This window comes from Tachypleus tridentatus, chromosome 8 (assembly GCF_004210375.1).
Source record: "Tachypleus tridentatus isolate NWPU-2018 chromosome 8, ASM421037v1, whole genome shotgun sequence".
In the NCBI taxonomy this organism is placed as follows: Eukaryota; Metazoa; Arthropoda; class Merostomata; order Xiphosura; family Limulidae; genus Tachypleus; species Tachypleus tridentatus.
The window spans coordinates 8,523,820-8,543,961 of NC_134832.1; the positions used below are offsets into that span (position 1 = coordinate 8,523,820).

General features: G+C 31.7%; 1 protein-coding gene and 1 long non-coding RNA gene across 3 annotated transcripts in view; one reads left to right on the plus strand and one right to left on the minus strand.

Moving 5' to 3' along the window:
* Positions 1-4,015: 4,015 nt before the first annotated feature.
* On the plus strand, positions 4,016-13,973 carry LOC143258491 (uncharacterized). 2 transcript variants are annotated; one of them, XR_013032317.1, is made up of 3 exons: positions 4,016-4,134; positions 6,707-6,850; positions 13,834-13,973. It is a non-coding gene; the product is annotated as an uncharacterized LOC143258491 (long non-coding RNA). The 2 variants fall into 2 exon arrangements; XR_013032316.1 differs by lacking the exon at positions 4,016-4,134 and having other exon boundaries at positions 6,578-6,850.
* The window catches only part of CCT3 (chaperonin containing TCP1 subunit 3), a 43,461-nt gene continuing 35,055 nt past the window's right edge, over positions 11,737-20,142 (minus strand). Inside the window, exons 14-17 of the mRNA XM_076517539.1 lie at positions 18,174-18,360; positions 15,352-15,492; positions 13,969-14,100; positions 11,737-12,054 (exon numbers count right to left, since the gene is read on the minus strand). Of these exons, the coding sequence (XP_076373654.1) occupies positions 11,941-12,054; positions 13,969-14,100; positions 15,352-15,492; positions 18,174-18,360 (574 nt within the window). The 3' untranslated portion in view covers positions 11,737-11,940. The remainder of the gene's footprint in view (positions 12,055-13,968; positions 14,101-15,351; positions 15,493-18,173; positions 18,361-20,142) is intronic.

Sequence of the window (20,142 nt, forward strand, 5' to 3'; positions counted from 1 at the left end):
GTGTAGGCTGGTTTTTATAACAGGGTCTTGTGTGTTGCGTATATATTTTTCGTAGTTTTCTGCGTAAGACATTTTAAATGTTCAAATTACCTTATAAAGTTAACACTGTTCATGTTCATTTGGAATAAGACCTGTTTCTTACTTGTTTGTATATCGATGATGCTGAATTTTATAATCTATCCTGATAACTTTAAACAAACTCATTTACATAGGTTTTGAATGTTGGCTTAGCGTTACCTGTTGTTTGATTAGATGAATCCATGCTAGAAACGCTTTGACTGATGTTAAGTTACTTATTGTCGTATTACCATTCTCAACGTTCTTGATATAATAATGTTTGTAAACTTATTTATCAGGAATCAGTTCTTGGTTTAAGAAATGGCCTTTGAAAATACTTGTTTATAATGGCCTCCACTGGCACAGCGGTATATCTGCTGACTTACAATGCTAAAAATCCTGTTCAATACCCGTGATGGACAGAGCACAGATAGCCCATAATGTCGATACCATAAAAGATAAACCCTACAAAGAAAAAACGGTCTATCATTTTTATGCATTTAGTACTTTTATTTTCAATAAAAATTCCGTATGTATGTGTGTTTTGTTATAGCAAATCCACATTGGGTTATCTACTGTGTTCATCCCACATTTCAGTGTCTATATCCGAAGATTTAGGGCTTTTTCACTGGAGAAGAAGAAAAAGACGGAGTATAATAAATCTGCAGTACTAATATATTACACCAAACATGCTCGCCCTCTCAGCTGGAAAGGTTATCAAATAAATGTACTGTTTATCCTAGGTAAATTGTTTCAATATTACTTTTTATTTTGCACATTATTTCCTGTTTGATTTTATAATTCACGCATAAAATAATTCATATTTTAATATGCCAGTTTCTGCCATAAAGTTAAATGTTTTTTAGGTAATGAACTGAGGATAATATAAGAAATTGATTAATTCATGACTTTCAACAATTTTCTTGATATCTGCAATTAAACATACACCAGTGAAAACACTCAATAAGTATTAATTTTAATTCTTTTAATTTACAGGTGTGTCGAAAAACATAGTGATTTTAAAATAAGTTTATTGTATAAGGTTGTCCAGAAATAGATGTTGGAATTCTGACTATGGTATTTAGAATCTGAATGCTGAGTAACTTATCGTTGGTTGGCTTAATCCAACGTTTGCCGCTTACAAGGTGTCTTAATTGTTTGCTGTTTCAACTCTACTCATAGTAAGTTTTGCAACCCCAAAGCAAAGACACCATGGACAAGAAGGATTTTTCGTCTGATTTTCCTCTACGACTTCAAACTTGGACGAAAAGCTACAGAAACTACACGGAACATCAACCAGGCATTCGGCCATGGATCTGTTACTGAACGTACAGTTCAGCATTGGTTCCAAAGGTTTCGATATGGAGATGAAAGTCTTGAAGACCACGAAGGTTGTGGAAGGAAGCCTTCCTTAAATGAAAACACATCTAATCAGTTGAGACAGACCCTCGCACAACAGTACATGAGCTTGTAGAAAACCTAGACACAGGCAAATCAAGCATTGTCAACTACCTGAGTGCGATTGGAAAGACAAAAGTTGGATAAGTGAGTTCCCCATGAGGTGACTGTCGATCAACAAAATCGGCGTTATGAGACCAATCAAAGATGACGATCCAAAAATTGAACAAATTAGGAATCAAGATTCTGCCTCATCCACCTTATTCCCCAGATCTTTCCCCTACCGATTTTTATTTTTTCAAGCACTTTGACAACTTTTTGTACAATAAACACTTTCAAGATCAGGCAGCTGCAGAAGAAGCTTTCAGGGAGTTCATTGGCCGTAGAAGCTCTGATTTCTATAGCAGGGACATAAGCAGGATCGTTACGCGTTGGTAAAAGTGTGTTGAAGAAAATGGTACTTACTTTGATTAAAGCATGTTTTACAACACTGGTTTACACTTTTTCCAAACTTCGCAGTTCAAAAATGATATTTAGTTTTGGACAACCTAATATAGTAAAACTTGTCTAAGCCGGAAACTGCATAGGGCGGAAACCTGTACAAGCCAGAAATATCAAAATTTTACAGCATTATCGTAAGATTTCTCTTAAGATAATGGCGGAACTTGCGTAACGCAAACTGAAAACTATCTTTCACCTTCCTCATCTATCAACAAGTAGGATCGGAACCCGAGTCAGGCGGAAAAAAATGTTTTCGATTAAATATTAATGAATTATTGTTTAATTAATAATTTCTTTAAATGTTAATAAATTATCGGACATTTTGTTACAATAAGTATTGGTTAAATATATTCTGTTCTTATTTCTGCCGTGATTATTGCGGAGGTCGCTATTCGAAAGAACGACTGACTGCACCTTTGGTTGCATTTGCTGATGGAAAACTAAAGAAACCATCGGTAATAGGTAAAAGTGAAAATCCGCTCTGTTTGAAAAATTTAAGGCAGAATCAACTTTCTGTGGAATGGTTTGGTTTGTTTTGAAATGGGCTACTCTTTTACCAACGAATAGTGGGATTAACCGTCACATTATAACGTCCCCACGGGTGAAAGGCCGAGCATGTTTGGTGTGGCGGGGATTCAAACCCGCGACCCTCGGATTACGAGTTGAGTGCCTTAACCACCTGGCCATGCCGGGTCTTTGTGGAATGAAAAGCAAATAATAAAGCGTGAATGACAAGTGTTATATTGGAATTTTTGAGCAAATTAAACAAAAGAACAGAACGAGAAAATGGGAATATTCTAATTTCCTAGATAATGCAACTTGTTACCCAAATGTTCAACTTTCAAATGTGCGTTTAGTCTTTCTACCTTCCTATACAATATCAGTTCTACAGCCACTAGATAACGGAATTATAGTGTACAAAATTGAAATACAGAAAACTGATGTTTCAGCAAATTGTTACAAACATGGATGACTGTAAGAAGCATCTGAAATGACCATGCAAATTGACGTGTTAGATACAATTGCATTTTAAGTCATTCGATCAAATGTGCAAATGATGAATGCGTAATAAAGTGCTTTCGAAACTGTGGATTTATTCTTGATAACGGCGGGGATTGTGGAGAAGTTGTTTATTGTGAGGAGTCTAGTGAAATCCAAACTCTGATTGAGAAGATTGATGCAGATGATTATGTGAATGCGGAAAGTTTTGTGAAGGTTGACAAGAATGTTTTAATCGAAACTGATGAAATTGATTTACAATTCATTACAGGATCGCAAGATGTTGACAGTGTGAGAGATTCAGAAGATGAACAAAATGGAAAAAGATAGCGAGGAAATACAAATTCTTACTTCATCGCAACTGTTAACTTATATTAACGCTATCGAACTGTATACAAAAATGAAAAGGCCGTAGAATTGGTGTTCTCTTTTAACCGCATGAGAAAGCCCATTAAGAAAACAAAACAGTTGCAATTGGACACTTTCTTCAAGAATAACGATCCTCTAAAAAATGATATAATTAAGGAAATGCATGTGACTGTCTAAGCCGGAAATTTTACTCGATCCCTTGCGATTCCGCCTTAGACAAGTTTTAACTGTACCTAAAAGCAATTATATCTAATTTTACGCATAACAAGTAAACAATATGCGTATTTTTTCTTTTTTAAAAAACTGTTACTGAATGTTGTTTATATGTAGAGGTTTGTTTATGTAGGTGTAGAATGAAATGTGTTGTCAAGCAGATTCTTTTAAAAGCATGTGGTAATATTTAAACTCTGACGGAATTTTTTTCAGTGGCAGTATTCATGTCGAAAAATAATCTATGCAATCTTATGAATGATATAGGAATTTAAATATTGGAAATAATTATGGAAACACACACACAAGTCAACAACGTGTATTTACAACTTACTAGTTTTTCCCTAATACAATACTTTGTTACAGAAATCACAAAAGGAAAACAAATTAGTTGTACGATGTAATTGTATTTTATATTTATTTTAAACATAGTACACGTTTTTTATGCTACCAGGTGTTTAGTTGTGTATGATTGTGAAATATTAGTTCAAACGCCTATAATCTGACCAAGTCTTTCGTGTATTGTAAATTTGTGTATAAACCTGTATGCTTTAATAATATTCATACTGGTTCTTTATGCAAGTAAAGCCATGGTCCCAGGTATAGCATTTTTATATTTGATGCGTATGTGATCACTGTTTTGCTGGTAAATGAATCACTGGTCAACAAGTCTTGTTCTTGAGGGCATGATGTACATGAATGATGTGATAAAAACCTATCTGTATCCAAAAGCAGTTAAGATGCTATTAACCTTGCACAGATCAACAACACTGGCTGAAATACAGCTCACACTTGTACTGATCCCCCCCCCTCCCCCCCCACCCCAAGCAACTTTCATTGTTGATATTTTAAGTTGATCAGGATACCATTATCTGGTCTGATGTTAATTTCAGCCGTTTGGTTTGGTTATCTCTCATAATAAGTTTTTTACATATATATTATCAATAGTGTAAGCTCCACATAAAATTTTCAAGTTACTTTACAGATCCTACTGAAACTTGAAGTTTTGCCCCAGTTTGTTCTAAGGGATGAGATTCAGCAGACAAAACTATAATATCTACATTTCTTTCTTGGAAGCAATGAGTGCACTAAAACACATTAGTATACTTTTATAGGCATTATGCTGGTGAGACATCACCATATTTGGTTAGATGACAGCCAGTTGCAGTGAAAACTATGAACTCTGATGAGTTTCATTTTCATAAGTAATGGGGGGAGTAATTCTTTAGTATTTGCATTTTATTCAGTATTTCCATAATTATTTCCAATATTGTACAAGATATTACTAATCATTTGTTGTTTGGTTCTGCAGATTTTACAGTCAAAAGTAAAATCTGAATATTGTTAAAGTCTGAAATATACTTAATGGCTACTTAGGACTTACAAAAAAAAGCATAGACGTATCTGTAATGTAATATTTTATTTAGTCGTGCACACAAAGCAGATTATGTGAATTACTGTATTTCTAGAAATGATTAGTCATATCATGAATGCCTCTAAGACAATGAATAGGAATAAAGCTTTCTTTAACTTATAAAGGTGTATGATTTTTGGTACTATATTCCAAAAATATCTTTTACAGAAATCATTTCTGGAATCAGCTGTTCAAAAACATCTGTCATTAGAATCTATCAAAAATAGCAAACATTAAGGACAAATGGTAGCTGCTAATTTTAGAGGAATGACTGAAAGAAAACAATTGAACACACTGTTCTACATAAGTTTCTTCAATAGTAATCTAGATTTGACCATTTTCACCCTTATCTTAAACAACCATTAAAAGACCTGCAACATAGCAAGAGATAACCACTCAAAAAGCTGCTCAGCTCATATGTAAATGAGGAAGCACAACTTTGGTGGTGTTGGAGCACAGTGAGTAACTGGAAGCATATGATGTGATTTGGCGAGTCATGTGTAATAATTGTTTCTGTACTAAAAATCATGAGGAACTAGTCCTACATGTGTTTCTCTTACAGTAAATCTGTTGGTATTATGGTATATGAAATATATTGTATATTGGTTTCTTCAGAAAGGTGTTGTCCTCCCCAAATTGTTGCATTTTCATCATGATGAACAAGGGTTCTTTCAAAATGATAATGCCAAAAATCACTGTGCTTCAAAAACTGGTTGAAAAGTAATGGCAATGACTTAAGTCTTCTTTCTCTAATAGTAGAATTAGTAATTCCAGTCTAACTGAACATTTCTTTGAGAAGTCATCGAATATCACCTTTAGCAAAGATAGCCTATTGCATAGCTTTGCACTTAATTCCAAACAAACAATATTACTTTTACCAACAAAGTTTGTGCATCATATGTATTTATACTTCTCAACAGATGGACTATAATTTAACAATATATCTTCCGACATCTTTTGAAGTCTGATATAATGAATCCGTGATACTACTTTAGCAAGAAATCATCCAAGTGAATAAGTTACGGTCCTAAGAAATTAGCTAAGTAGGTTACAAAAGTATATTAAAAAGCAAATATATTGTGAAGATAATATAATGAATTTTTAAAAATGAATCTTGTTCAATTAGAATTATGAAGATAGATTCAAACAAAATAATAAAGTACAAGTTTGAGATTTTTTGTGAAATTAACTAATGCAAATAAAAATGGACTTTTCTTCATTGTCTGATTTCTAAAACAAGTTTTAAAAATTTTTTGCATATACTGGAGGAAATGAAGAAACTTGTACAGTTGGATCCCAAAAAATATCTTTGGAAGTGTGACATGGAACAGTGGGCTAAACGACAGGATTAATATAAGACATGTTTATGAAGGACGACTCTATAAAGGAAATATTTTCATTGTTACAGTATTTTACACACAAACCTCTTTGGTTTTACTATTTCCATATGCTATAAGAATTGCAAATGTATTTTGTTATAATAATGTACACATTGTTGACTTAATTATAGAGGGGAACCACTTATAAAATTTGGTTGGGTTTCTGAACTTCCCAGTGTTTTGGGTAAAGTAAACGTGAATACTGTTTTATTTGTAGGATTTCTACCACAACAAAAGTCAACTTCAATTTCTTTGGCATACAAAAGTACAATCTTTCATTTATACATTTCTGTAAAATGACACTCATACACAAGTTAAGAGTATGGTTTAGATTTACTATTTGTATTTTGAAAAAGATTTATGATTGTGGTTTTGCCAGATGCAAGAACTCACTTAAGTAAAAGGTACACTGGATTTCACAACAGCACCATCAAGTTTGGTGATTCAGGTTGTGAGTGCAGAAATTATTCCTGTGGTTGTTGTGCCCATCTTGAGGTCCCAAGAGTTGAATTAAATGATACAGGTTAGTATTCTCAGAAAAAAACTACATCTTCCTTAATAACATTGTGGTACAGGCTTTTATCCATTTTATACTGAAGAGTAATTGAACATATTAATATGAAAGCATATGAAATTACAATATTAAATTAAGAGGATTTCTGAAGTGAAACAATGAGGGTTTTCTGTGAGTTGCTTTTGTTCCGAGGGGTTCTGGGACTATAAAACTTAGATCATTCCTTATTTTGTATTATACTTCACTTCATCAACAGAGAGAGAGAGAGGGTGGGAAGGAGAGATACATACAAGTTTCTTTTATTTACCATAAGGTTGCATAAATCAGACATATTTACCCAAGGATTATGGAACTTCTTTCACAGTGACCATTCACAATTACATAGCATTTAATGCAACTGTCTCAGGTAAAACTTGGGTTACACAAGTTTTTTCCAAATGAATAGCTATTTTCATTAAACATGTGTTAACACCAACATGTTTTATTACTAAAATCTATTACAAGTATTTAATAATTTTATATATATATCATTCAGATGCTTTTACATCTAAAAATGATAATTTTAAGTCTGAAGTAACACATTAAGGTAATTTCTGAAAAGCATGCAAGAATTTCAGATTTAAAAGAAAATTGGTTAAAATAAGAATATACTTTGAAGATACTTTTAATACTTAATAACAATATATATAAGTAAGGTAATACAGTCTACTTTGAATGATTATCTTTGTAGTTCTGATACAGGATAAGAAACAATATACAGCATAAACTCGTTAAAGCACCAAAAGTTCAGTGTACTGATTTCCAATTTGCTGTTTATATTTTAATTCTAAGCAAAGTTTACAGTTATGTAGTTTCAACGGTAGTATACTGAAATAAGAGAATCCCATGTTCTAAATACACTATACATTTTTGCTTACTGTTCAGTCTTCCTTCTTTATATTTTTGAGCTCCAATTTTGAAAGAATATACTAACTTCTGCTTCTTCTATAATTTAACTATCTTTGCATACAACTTTTGGATGTGTCAAACTAGAAGCAAGACTTCAGCTAACTATGGCAGAATATAAGCTAGGCTGCTTTTCAGTGGGTCATGATATTTACTATATTACTACCAATAATAAGTTTTATCATCTTTTTGCTTAGTCTATATAGTACAAATCAAACTACTGAATTGGCTTTCATGTGATATTAAACTAAGTATATAGTATTTAAATGAGCTTGTGCCTCCTTTATGGTAGTAACATAAAAATTTCATGTAAGTAATTAAGAATTTTAAGAGTTAAAGTAAAGTGTGTGTGTGGTAACATGTCAACTGTATGTACTATATCTAATGCCAAAGAAGCTTTTCAACCAATATTTATAGCTCCCAAAGTCAACAAAGATACAACAAACAGTTGTGGTTGAGACACTTTATATTAGCAAATTACTCAACAGCTCCTCAGTATGACCTAAATTAAGTTGAAGTGTAAATTTTGATTGATTTTATTTATGTCACAAGGTTATTTTTAATACTATTATTAAGGTATACTACAATTTTCCTTTCATTAATCATTAGTTAAAATGTTTAATATATTTAATTTTTTTCTAAGTAATTGGAGTCCCTTTCATAACTCAGAAGAAAACACTTCTTTGTAACAAAGAATAGAAAGTTGTGCTTCTATGTTGTTTTTTTAACATAATAAGCAATAAAAATAAGTAAAGGTACCATTACTGAAAAGCTATACAGTCTGGAAGAATTCTAACTATAATTACATAGTTCACTCTAATACTGAGATATACAACACTGACAGTTTTTCTGAAATTAGAGGATCCATAACCTTCCTCATTTTATTCTGTCAGGTTTAGTGCCAACTGATAAAGAAATGTACAAGAAAAACACACACATTAATGTTTCTTTATATCACTTTTGTTCTATTATACTTTTATTTCAATTATTTTACAATGTTAGTTTGTTCTGATTGCAAGTTAGTATAATATATGCATAATAATTAAGTTGATTATTTTTACTCATTTAAGCCAGTTTTTATATAATGGTTACTTCAAATATAGTATACAAATACTGATTAAGAAAAAAAGGATAAATTTACTTTGTGATATTCCCTTGAATTTCTTGACCAAGAATAGTGTAACTATATAGTTAAGAACAAGGAGGAACAGTTTTGATATGTATACTTTGAGAAGTGTGTTGGAAAAAAAAGGTAAATCACAAAATCAGTAAGATCAATCAACTTAATTTAGTAGTCATAATAAAAAATAACAAAAATAGGTACTCTTGGTAAAAACACATCCTGAGTAAGGTAAGTGATGTAATAGGTTAATTATTTCTGTTTTATTAAATTTAATGAAGTATTTGCTTGTCCAGTGAATTAGACAACTCTGTTAATGCACTTGAAAAGCTAACTTCATTACTACAGAATTTTTGAAGTTTATTAAAAACCATAGTATATTTGAAAAAGGCTAATATACAGCTTACATTAAGCTGTAGTATTGTGTATTACCTGTGGTTCAAGATACAGTATAAACTGATTATGTATTTACACACGTCACTTTTCAAATGTTACTACTGACTCTTCTTCTAACATTTATTTTAAAATAGAAAAGAGTGGATGCAAGCCATTTGAAAAGGGAAACTTTCTGTGAAGTGCATACCTTACAAATATGCATTATATAAGCTGTTTGGCTTCATCAGTAACTGCAAGTTAATGTTTTTTAAAGCGAGATATTTTAACAGTATTGTATGTCACTAGTATTGCATCTCTTGGCCAAAGTAGCTTTCTTTGTAAAGCCACCCAAGGGGTATTCAGGAAAATTTTGAATACATATTCTATACTCTTGAAAATTGTTTCTCTGCACAATACTAAAAATAGATGGTTTCCTTACATCTAGTTTTTCAATGCATCTTATTCCACGCAAGAGAACCATGACATATGTAATGTATTATGTTACTGCTCTTTTCTTTGGTTTTTATAGAAGTTACTCAGACAGTGTTTGAAACACTTAAATAAGCAAGTTGATACAGTTTTATGTTTATTTCAGTCTGCAAATTTAGTTTTATCAAAAGTTCACTTTTGTTATGCCGAATTATATATATTCCATTCAAGCTAAAAAGTTAACATTTGGATATTTTGTCATTTTGAGTGAAATTTCAATCTTGTTTGCCAAAATGAGAACATTATTCTAAAATATGTTTGTTTTTTTAAAATCAAACTTTATTCTATTATATACACACTAACACTTAAAAGTAAATTTTCAAGTGTACCATTAATCTAGTACTTAACTGTTCTTGCATTTAAGTCCCTGTCAAGGTTTGAACCTTTATGAATATTCAAGTCTTGTATTTATTAGCTATATTCTAAGAGGTACTCTGCCGTGTTTAGGGAAATTCTGAGAAAATGACTGTTTGTAGTGGTACAAGACAGGATTTAATCCTGAGTATTATTAGAAAAGATGGTATGCTATCCATCTGTGTTTGGTGTCTCCCATTAGGACTTAAATCTATTCGAATGTTTTCAAAAGTGGTATCCATGTTTTGCTCATTTCTATGACAGATCAACTAAGCAAGATTCTTTTCTTGTGCATTTTTGTACTATTTTATGATATGGTCTTCAATTCTGGCAGATAGGTCAGTATTTCACAGTCTTATATATGTACTGTGCTCCTAAATTCTCTTGCTTCTCCAGCTGTATTGGAGTCAACATTCAAATTAAAAATATTTTAGTGGGTTGGTGTGTATTAACTTTAACCAAATTGCATTGAAACTTCTGAATACTGTTTTGCCTTTACACTGTTTATGTAAGCTGCGTATGTTCTCAGACACTTAACACAGGGGAATATTGATGCATGCAGTTTCCTGCCTACTTATTTTGTTTGTCAGGTACTTAGTTTATGTATTGTCAAGTAGAATTGTAGCTGTTTAATTTTTCCTTTTTAACTTTAGTATCACAGGTCTTATTCATTCCACTCACTCTAAAAGTCAAGCAGTTTATGGTACCTGCCACTGTTGTAATGATTTATCACTACATACGGGTTTTCCAAAAATGCCTGCAATATACAAGTTTGGTATTTTGATAACCATTAGATCTAGGAATGGGAGATTATTCTATTTCAATTGTAAATTGTGGCACTGGACGATCTTCACATGGTTCGTGAATCCTGGAATATTATCTGTAGTGCACAACTGCATTACAAACGTATCAGCCCGATTCTGTGAACAGTAGATATGAAAGACTTAGCTTTGAAATAATGTATGTAGAGATTATAGAGTACTAGTTGTAAGTGTGAACCCAGGGTTAGGTCTATTATAAACAAGCAGCATTAATACAAAAGACTGAGTTATGTTGTCAGGGGAATGGTCAACTAGTGCATTCCTTGAGAAATTTCTATTATTTTTAAGCAGAATATCAACAGTATTTAAATAGTTTGTAAATATATTAAATAAAATGGTCATTGTCTCTTAAGACATGTCCGCTTCTACAATTACTACAAGGTGTATAGAGTCCTTAACGTATGTTTTGTGTGTTAATAGTAATATTACACTTACATGATGAGCTAAGGGTTGGCACAGTGAACGAATGCAGTTGACTACAGGATGGAGACACTAACTTGCTGGTGAACTTTAGGTAAGACCGTAGATATGTGGGGTGTGATAATGGTGTAATGTTACATGTTTGATTCAGAGTTCAATTTTGTTCCCTGCATTAGCTGTAAGAGTAGACTATCTACATGTAGTAAGCAAGTCCATATTATAGTATCTTACAATTATAAGCATATTTTCTTTATGCCCACTAAATTCACTCTATTCAGCGAATGTTTTAGATGCAACATCAAGCTGGTGTTGTAAACCATGTTAAGGAAGTGAAAGTTAAAAAAAAAAAAATCACAACAGCAGAAGGAGTATTTTTGAAGCCAAAAAATTTAATTTCACATAAACGTTAACAATGTTACATTTGTTACCAGCTTTAAGAATTATATAAAAAGCTCTGTTTAACACAAAATGTGTGATTACTGAGAAAAAAATGCCACATTCCTACCAACAAAATGAGAGATAAGATGAACTATGGTGTTTTTCACATTTCTGGTAAGTAGAAAAGCATTAACATATTAGTCTTTAGTGGACTCTTCAGTTGGTTGTTGTGTAGCTGGGCTGTCATCATTACCTTTAGCCTTTTTAGATCCAGACACAATATCATCAATACGAAGAAGCATTACAGCTGTCTAAAAATAGAATAGTAAAAAGTAAATACTTATTACATTTCTGCAACACAATAAATATTAATGCAGTCATTGTGCACTGAAACTATATACTTCAAAAATGTATAAAAATGTCAAACATTAGTTTTACCCTTAGTTTACAGCTCCAAAAAGCAAAAACATAATTAGTCATCAATTAACTACATTGCAAAGTAGAAGCAAATTATGTTACTCTCCTTAAATCTCTTTCCAACAATAAAACCAGTGTACTGTTTAAAACTTGACAAAAACCTTTACATAAACTTAAAGTTTATGAAAAAACATTTAATTTTGATATTTTTTACTAATTTACTGAGAGTTCACCTGAAAAGTGATTTTCATATTAGGTTTAAATATACTATTTATCTTACATAAAGTTTTTTTAAGACCAATGCTCCATTTATTTTCTCCACAACATTACTAACTCTAGCTATTACCAACATAGAGTGCAATGGAATGTTAAAAATTAAGAAATGAAAAAATTTATGCACACCTTTTAAACTCTTCATTGAATAATCTTGCAATATCTTCTTTGGGTCATATGCTGAATTTAACATCTTTATGCTTATTTTTAATGTTTTATTTTCATTTTGTTTTCTTTATTTTTGATTATTTATATCAAAACACTTCAGAAGGTGATATAATGTTAACAATGGCAGAAACAGTTAGCCCCTGACAAAATGGTGGTTGCACTCACTTTAAGAAAACTGGTTAAGCTAACCAAAGTATAAAGCATAGAATAAATTTTAAAAATCATTTTAATATACGATGTAAATCCTAAGTAAATATGACTATATCAAACTTACATAAAGGGGGAAAAAAGTAGCCCAACACTAGAGACAACAGTGTTTAACAATATACTAAGGGCTTGTACACTACATAGTCAACATTAACACTGTGGTAGTTAGTAGGTAATTTACAGGAAACATTCTACAAAAATCAATTTAAAATATAGCAACATGGCTTTTATTTTGCAAGTGGGTGGGGCTTATCTTAAACTGAGGAAGCTTTACAGTGGGTCGCTCCAGGACAAAAGTTCTTGGAGGGTATTAGTTACTCAAAAACAATCTAAATAGTGTGTACTTTGAACACCTGGATGAAAACATCTACATTATACACAGTTTATTCTACATTGAAATTTGTAGCTGCAGTAACACTTAGAGAAAACCTGAAAAGCATTGCAGTTTTAATTATTGTTTTAGAGGTTTCTTTAAAAAAAAAAAAAGAATGAAAACGTACATAAAACTTTAAATTATAACATACTTAATAAAAATAGTTCAATTAAAATACACTGATACAATTGAAACCACTTTACTGACAATCAGTAATATGCACAAAAAAGAATTTTGAAAATGATGTCATCATGGGGTTAAACAGTTTTGAAAGTGTTTCCCCTGTCCTTAAACTATATAACTGCATAACATTTAAGCACACTTAAATTATATTTTAAACTTCAAAATAAAATTAACTCCTAAGACTAACAAAAAACATTAAAATAACTTACTTCTTCAGGCATTAACAATGCACCTTGTACTTTGATTTAGAGTTAGTTTTAACACAACTATGACAACTTAAAAATGGTACATGTTCTATGTCAATGGTTCTCAACCATACGTTTAACTCTTAACATAATACAACTTGGTGAAAGTTCATTTAATGTTTTTGGCACAAGATTATTCATCTGAAGCACATGGCATCTACAAGTTTTTAGCATTTTTAATTTTTAAAAACATCATATTGGTAATCTTAATTTTTTTTTTCTAGTAAAACCACAAAATATGAAGATCTCAGAATAGAACTGGCAAGTCCCAGAATTCAAGAATGTTACCTTCAAACTTACGGTCTCAAATTTTTCATGTTTTTATTTTGTAAACATATGAGAATCTATTAAAAACTTACTTCTATTGCTGTTTTGTAAGCTTGCTGCTTGACAGCTAAAGGTTCCCATATGCCAAGTTCAACTATGTTTGTCACCTCCCCAGTTTCTCCATTGATACCCCAAGTGGTGTTTCCTGCACAAGCATGTTTTGCCTACCATAAAGCAAGATGATTTACCATAAATAAAAAAATAACTTGATGCATGAACGTACAGGAAAAAAAAAAAAAAGAGTGATTTTCAAATACATGGTAAAGGAAGTTTTGTTGAAGATAATTTTATTTCCCTCTCCTACTTATAAATAAATTAAATAATGAAAATGTTATACATGTTTTACAGAATATTAAAAACTAAATTCAAGTAAGAAAAGATACTTTAAACTTCATACTTGAAATAGTTGGAAACTTTAAATGAACCTTAATGGAATTTCAAACACTAATAAATACAAGCATAACTCATCACTGGCTCTAGATGCCAAGTACAGTTAAATATAAATGTACCATTTAAAGAAGAACTCATTTTTCACATTCTTAGATTCCCTAAAAATAAGCTTGATAAACTTAGTTTTTCCTTACACAATATTAAATAAAAACTTATATTTTCTCCATTTCTGTCACAATAAAGATAATATTGATACTCTTGCATGCATATTATTTAAGTCATACTGAAGAAAGCAACCTTTACCCCTGCACATCTCAGCTGTTAATCTAGGCTAGTTAAGGTTAAAAACGGAACAAACAGCAAAATAATTTATTTCGCCACAGTGCATTTTTCAGTTTGTAATACTGTCCACCAATTACCACATCTCAAATCAGTTACTACACCTGTTACAATATAGTGCTGTCATGTGTTCTATTACTGAGCTGGTTCTTTATTAATAAAAATAATGCCAACAAGTCCATTACATATAACTATACCAAATTAAGAATTTTTTCAATAATGTTTACTACATGCTATGTTCTGTGTAATGCATTGTATGCATTAGTTCACAAACATTTAAACAGAAACAGCAATATTGATGCATAAATAACACTTAGTTACCTGCAGTTTTTTTAACACAAGTCAAAACTTATTACCAAATAGATGAAGTAACTAAATACTAGTACTGAACTGAATAATTCACTGATTAACTAACTACTTTTGTGAGTTGTATTTACATCATACTCCTTTTTTCATTACTACATAATTTTTTGATCATCACATCATGTAATAAGTCACCTTTAGAAAACAAACATCTAAATGAAAACAATGAAAATATTGCTTAGAATATTTAGTAGATGGCTATCAAATCATTCTAATAAATAATAATCATTTAAAAATGTACACATTTTTTTAAAATTTTAAACATGTTTTGTAATTTATTTCTAAACATAAATTACAAGATATTAAATGGAATGTGAACTCACCCTTAAAGCAGTTAAAGTACGAATCATGTCAGTACCACAATTTTGTATTAGAGTTCGTGGAATAACTTCTAGGGCTTTAGCAACTGCCTGGTATGGTCGTTGGTGAATATCAGTCATAAGTTTTGATTTTTCTAGCAGAAGCTACAAAATAGGTATATATTATAAATTTACTCTTAAACTTTGTACAAGTAATTTATTCCCTTTAATAATTCTCGTAGTAATCAAATTGATGAAGGCTGGTTTATGTATATTTATATCAAAAAGGAAGACTACCTTTTAATAGTACTAAACAAATATTGCACAGAAGCTAAGATGCAAAGCCTTATGTGGATTTTGTACATTTTCAATGAAAATCTTAGTCCTTTTACAGCTTCAACCAAATAAAGGTTCTCTAACCCTTTTACATCAGGTAGGTCAAAGTGAGCATAACTATTGAAAGAATTGCATTTAAACTTTAAATCAGTTAATTTATTATCAAATATACACAAATAAAATTGCCGCATAAACATAGTTAATAAGTCAGATTTTAATATTATTGAAGTGTTCTTAATTTTTTATAGTGCAATATTTTAAAAAAGTCATGAATTTTTCCTTGTATAAGGAATGCAACCTTTTGTCTTCTCTAGACATCTCCTCTAATTTATTTACCACCCTCAAAAAAAATATAAAATTTAATCCAAATTATTTACTAACATTTCCATTGCTCAGGCAAAGCACAATTTTCAGTCTTCAATCTTGTTTGGTTACAAAGCCATCATTTAAAAAAATCAAACCCATCTGCAACATCCTTTTTTTCATGACTTGTTGGTTTCCAAATTTCACACAAAGCTACATGAAGGCTAACTGCATTAGCTATCCCTAATTTAACAGTGTAAGACTAGAGGGAAGGCAACTAGTCATCACCACCCACCACCAACTCTTGAGCTACTCTTTTACCAATGAATATGGGACTGACCATCACATAATAATGTCCCCGTGGCTTGAAAGGACAAGCATGTTTGGTGTGATGAGGATTCATACCCACAACCCCCAGATGAGTCAAGCACCTTAAATCACCCAGCTGTGCCAGGCCTTTCAGTACTTATCAATAGTTCTCTCATGTTTAATACATTTATAACCAATAGAAAGCAAAGGTTTATCTATCAAATTATGTATTACATTGTTTTATGTACAAAGAAATATTAATTTCTCTCAGTGCAAAGAATGGGGTTATGGAGTTGTCAACAGAACCGAAAGAATGAAGTAATATCTGTAACCAGTATGACACAGAAATCATAACTCACTTAACCATAAACACACAGAAGAGACATCATGCATCTGAAATAAGGGCATGAAACTGTAAAAACAGTATATGTACATCGTGTTGCTAGTATTACGAGGCAAAGTACCCCATATGTAACTAGTAGAAGCAGGGAAAGAACATGCAACTTCAAATAACAAGGCAGTGTTATCCAGAACTCCCAGATCAAGTATTACAAGGAGGATCCTGCATAGGCTGAACCTACTTAAACCAACATCTGTTTACCTGGACAAAAATATCTAAGGGGGAATGGAAGGTGGGAGAGCAACTCTACACTCTTCACAATGAGTGTATAATCATGAGTATGTATGATAAATTAAATTCTAAACTTACTCAGGAGGAAGCCTCCATGGTCCACAACCTCAGCAACTGGGAAGTGTTAAGGGCTCTCATGCTCCACTGGAAAGTTTGGAGGAACATCTCACTGAAGAAAATGCAATGGGTGTCCATGATTCCTTAATGTGAAAAGCAAGCTGACCCCAATCTTTTCAGTTGAAGGATTGACAAAAATCCTCTTGTACTTTATTTATGAAGTCCATGAGTGATGGTACAGTATTGGTTGAAACTTAATATTTTGAAATACACACACACACACCACTGGGTAATTTCACCAATGGACCTGACAAACACCAAGATGAAGATGGAGTGTAGTGAAGTCTGAATGAACAATGTTTGACCAAGGTTAACAGAGTAGACTAACACAGAGGTGTTAAAACCACAATTGTGCCAGCCAAAATACAGCCAGAAGTAGGACTACACACTGAGTTAGAACTCTGGAGAGGAGTTGAATAGGAAGGTGATCTTAACCCTGAGTGAATGTGTACTCTCAGAGCTAATGGGTATGGGACAGGAGTCCAAAAGAAAGCAAGTGATGTTCAAATGGGTGGTGAAAGAATCTACATGGTGTTCCCACAAAAAGACCTGTGGACTGATGAACCACTTAATGGAGAGAATCTTGCTGGGTTGAGATGAACAATCTACAGCCAGAATCAGGATTCAGAGTACCAGGAATGTGGCAAGTTAAGACCACTATGTGGTGACTGTGGACCAAGAAAATAAGATTAGGGTCTGAAAGTATAGATTTAAATCTGGTACCACTTTGCTTGGTGGTATAAGTGACAAATGTAGAGTTGGAGTATCCCATAACCACCCTTCCCCACAAGAAATAAATAAAATGGGACAAAGCTCAATAAACTGCCATAAGTTTGAGAATGTTGACATGAAGAGAATAAACCTTAACTGATTAAAAACCAGTCCCTTAACTGTCAAGGTAAGCACCCCAACCCTCTAAATAAGGCAGAGAAAACAAAACCCCCTCTGTAGTATGGTTCCTGTCTAGTCAACAAGCCACACTGAAATATTGTTCTGTACTTTATTTCAATTAAAGTTTTAATACCCATACCAGCCATCTTTAGAATGCAATCTTGGAGCTTCTCAGACATTCAACAGTTTATTTCTGTAGCTATATGCCAATATTTAAATATTATAACTTGGGATGGAGAAATAAAAATTAAAAACCTACTTGGCTTACTGCCATTTCTACAGCACCACCTCCAGGTAGGAGATATGGTTCAATCATCACATTCCTCGTGACAGACATTGCATCTTGTAGATTTCGTTCTACTTCATGAAGAATATCTTTACTAGCTCCACGAAGTAATATAGTACAAGCTTTAGGGTTTTTGCACTCAGTAACAAAGCAGAAGTACCTAAAAAATATATTTTTGTACAATTTCAGTTTGTAGTGCTAAATAAACACTTCACTATAATGATTTATATTTACCACTATAATTTTCAATAAGCTATGAAAATAAAAAAGGTGCTGATTTGAGATACAATAATCTGTAATTATATGCATATAAACTTCTTGAGATTTTAGTAAACTTTAAGTTGGAAGTTCTTTAAAAACATTATGCTGGCAATACTTCACTACTGGCAATATTTATAAATTTTGAAAATTAATATTCAAGACTGTTTGAAAGAAATATCAGCAAAGCATTCAGGATGAATATTTCAAGTATTTAACCAAAAAAATATGTAGTCCAAGTCAAAAACTTTCCAAGACTATAGCAATTAATGGAATTTAGATGGTTTCAGTTATTACTTCATAGACCGCTATAAAATTTTGAAATTTTCCATAGTGAATAAGTGGTAAACTTTCACTCACTACTTCTAATAAGTTGTTCTGCCCATGCCAAACTCTGTCCAAGAAAAATGAGTGGGTACTAGTTTTTTTTCTTTTTCCCACTTAAGTTTTTTCACTAATTTCTTTTTGAATGACAAATACAGAATCAAAATTCAACGTACGGACAAAAGGAAGTAAAGCTGAATACCATTAAGCAAATACAGTTTTTAATGCATCCACTTCAACTACATATCTTATATAATGTTCTAAGAATATAAAGAGCAGCAACTTTCAACAGTACCTAACCAACAATATACTGCAAGCATGTAGAAGAGCCTACATGTTAAACCATTTAAGAATTTTATTGATATGTGCAGACAACGTTATACGAATGACAGCACAAATTATCACAGACATGACTGAGAAGTATTGCAGGTGATCTTCATCAATTTTAACATTTATACTGGAAGTATAGTGGTATCAAGGAGTAGTCACAGAAAAAAATAAAATTGTATTGTTTGCTTATTCAACAAACTTAATTCTACACTTTATGTAAAATTACAATGTCCAGTGCTGAGGAAACTTGTGAAGAGTATAAAAAAAAGGTGTTTCATAAAAAGTTTGTTTTATCTATATAAAATTTCAAAGAAATATTTACAGTATTTCAAATACTGGAAGAGAATTTACCACAGTGTTTTGGGTATAAAAACACACCACTTATTTGTAATCACAACAGACCAGAGACAATGCTATACTCTGTAATTCCAACTACAAAATCGAAAGATACTACCACTGTGTGCAAAATCTGTGGACACACAAAGGAAGATCCCAGTGGTTACAGCCCCTACCCTTAAGATATTTGTATTTTTAGAAAAAAAAGCATATATTCTTCATATTTTTACATGGCCTCATTTTAGAACTTAACAGCAGAGTAGTAAGCTGAAGTTTATATAAACAGTAATTTAATATAATTTACATAAATTATATTTTCCATATTTTATTCATACATAAAGTATGTCCTTAAACAAGCAAAAACAAAACTTTTTAAAGTTAACAATTTATATTCTGATTTTAGGCCATCTTCATATGATTGTAGCTCTGTTATTCATTCAAAAACCTTAAATAAACAAGCAGGCATTTCAGTTGAAACAAAAATTTAATTCATTTGACAGTTCCTGATTTTAGTTTCATTCCTTTTAATATGTTTATATTATTCCATTTGAAAGCTACAGATATATTATTTAATGACAAGATTTCAGATAAGAATATAGATATCTAGCAAATATTAAAAGCTAGATATTGTGTGAAATGATGAACTATTTAGATGACATGCATTCAATAAATGATGTAAGTTTACGTTTGAACA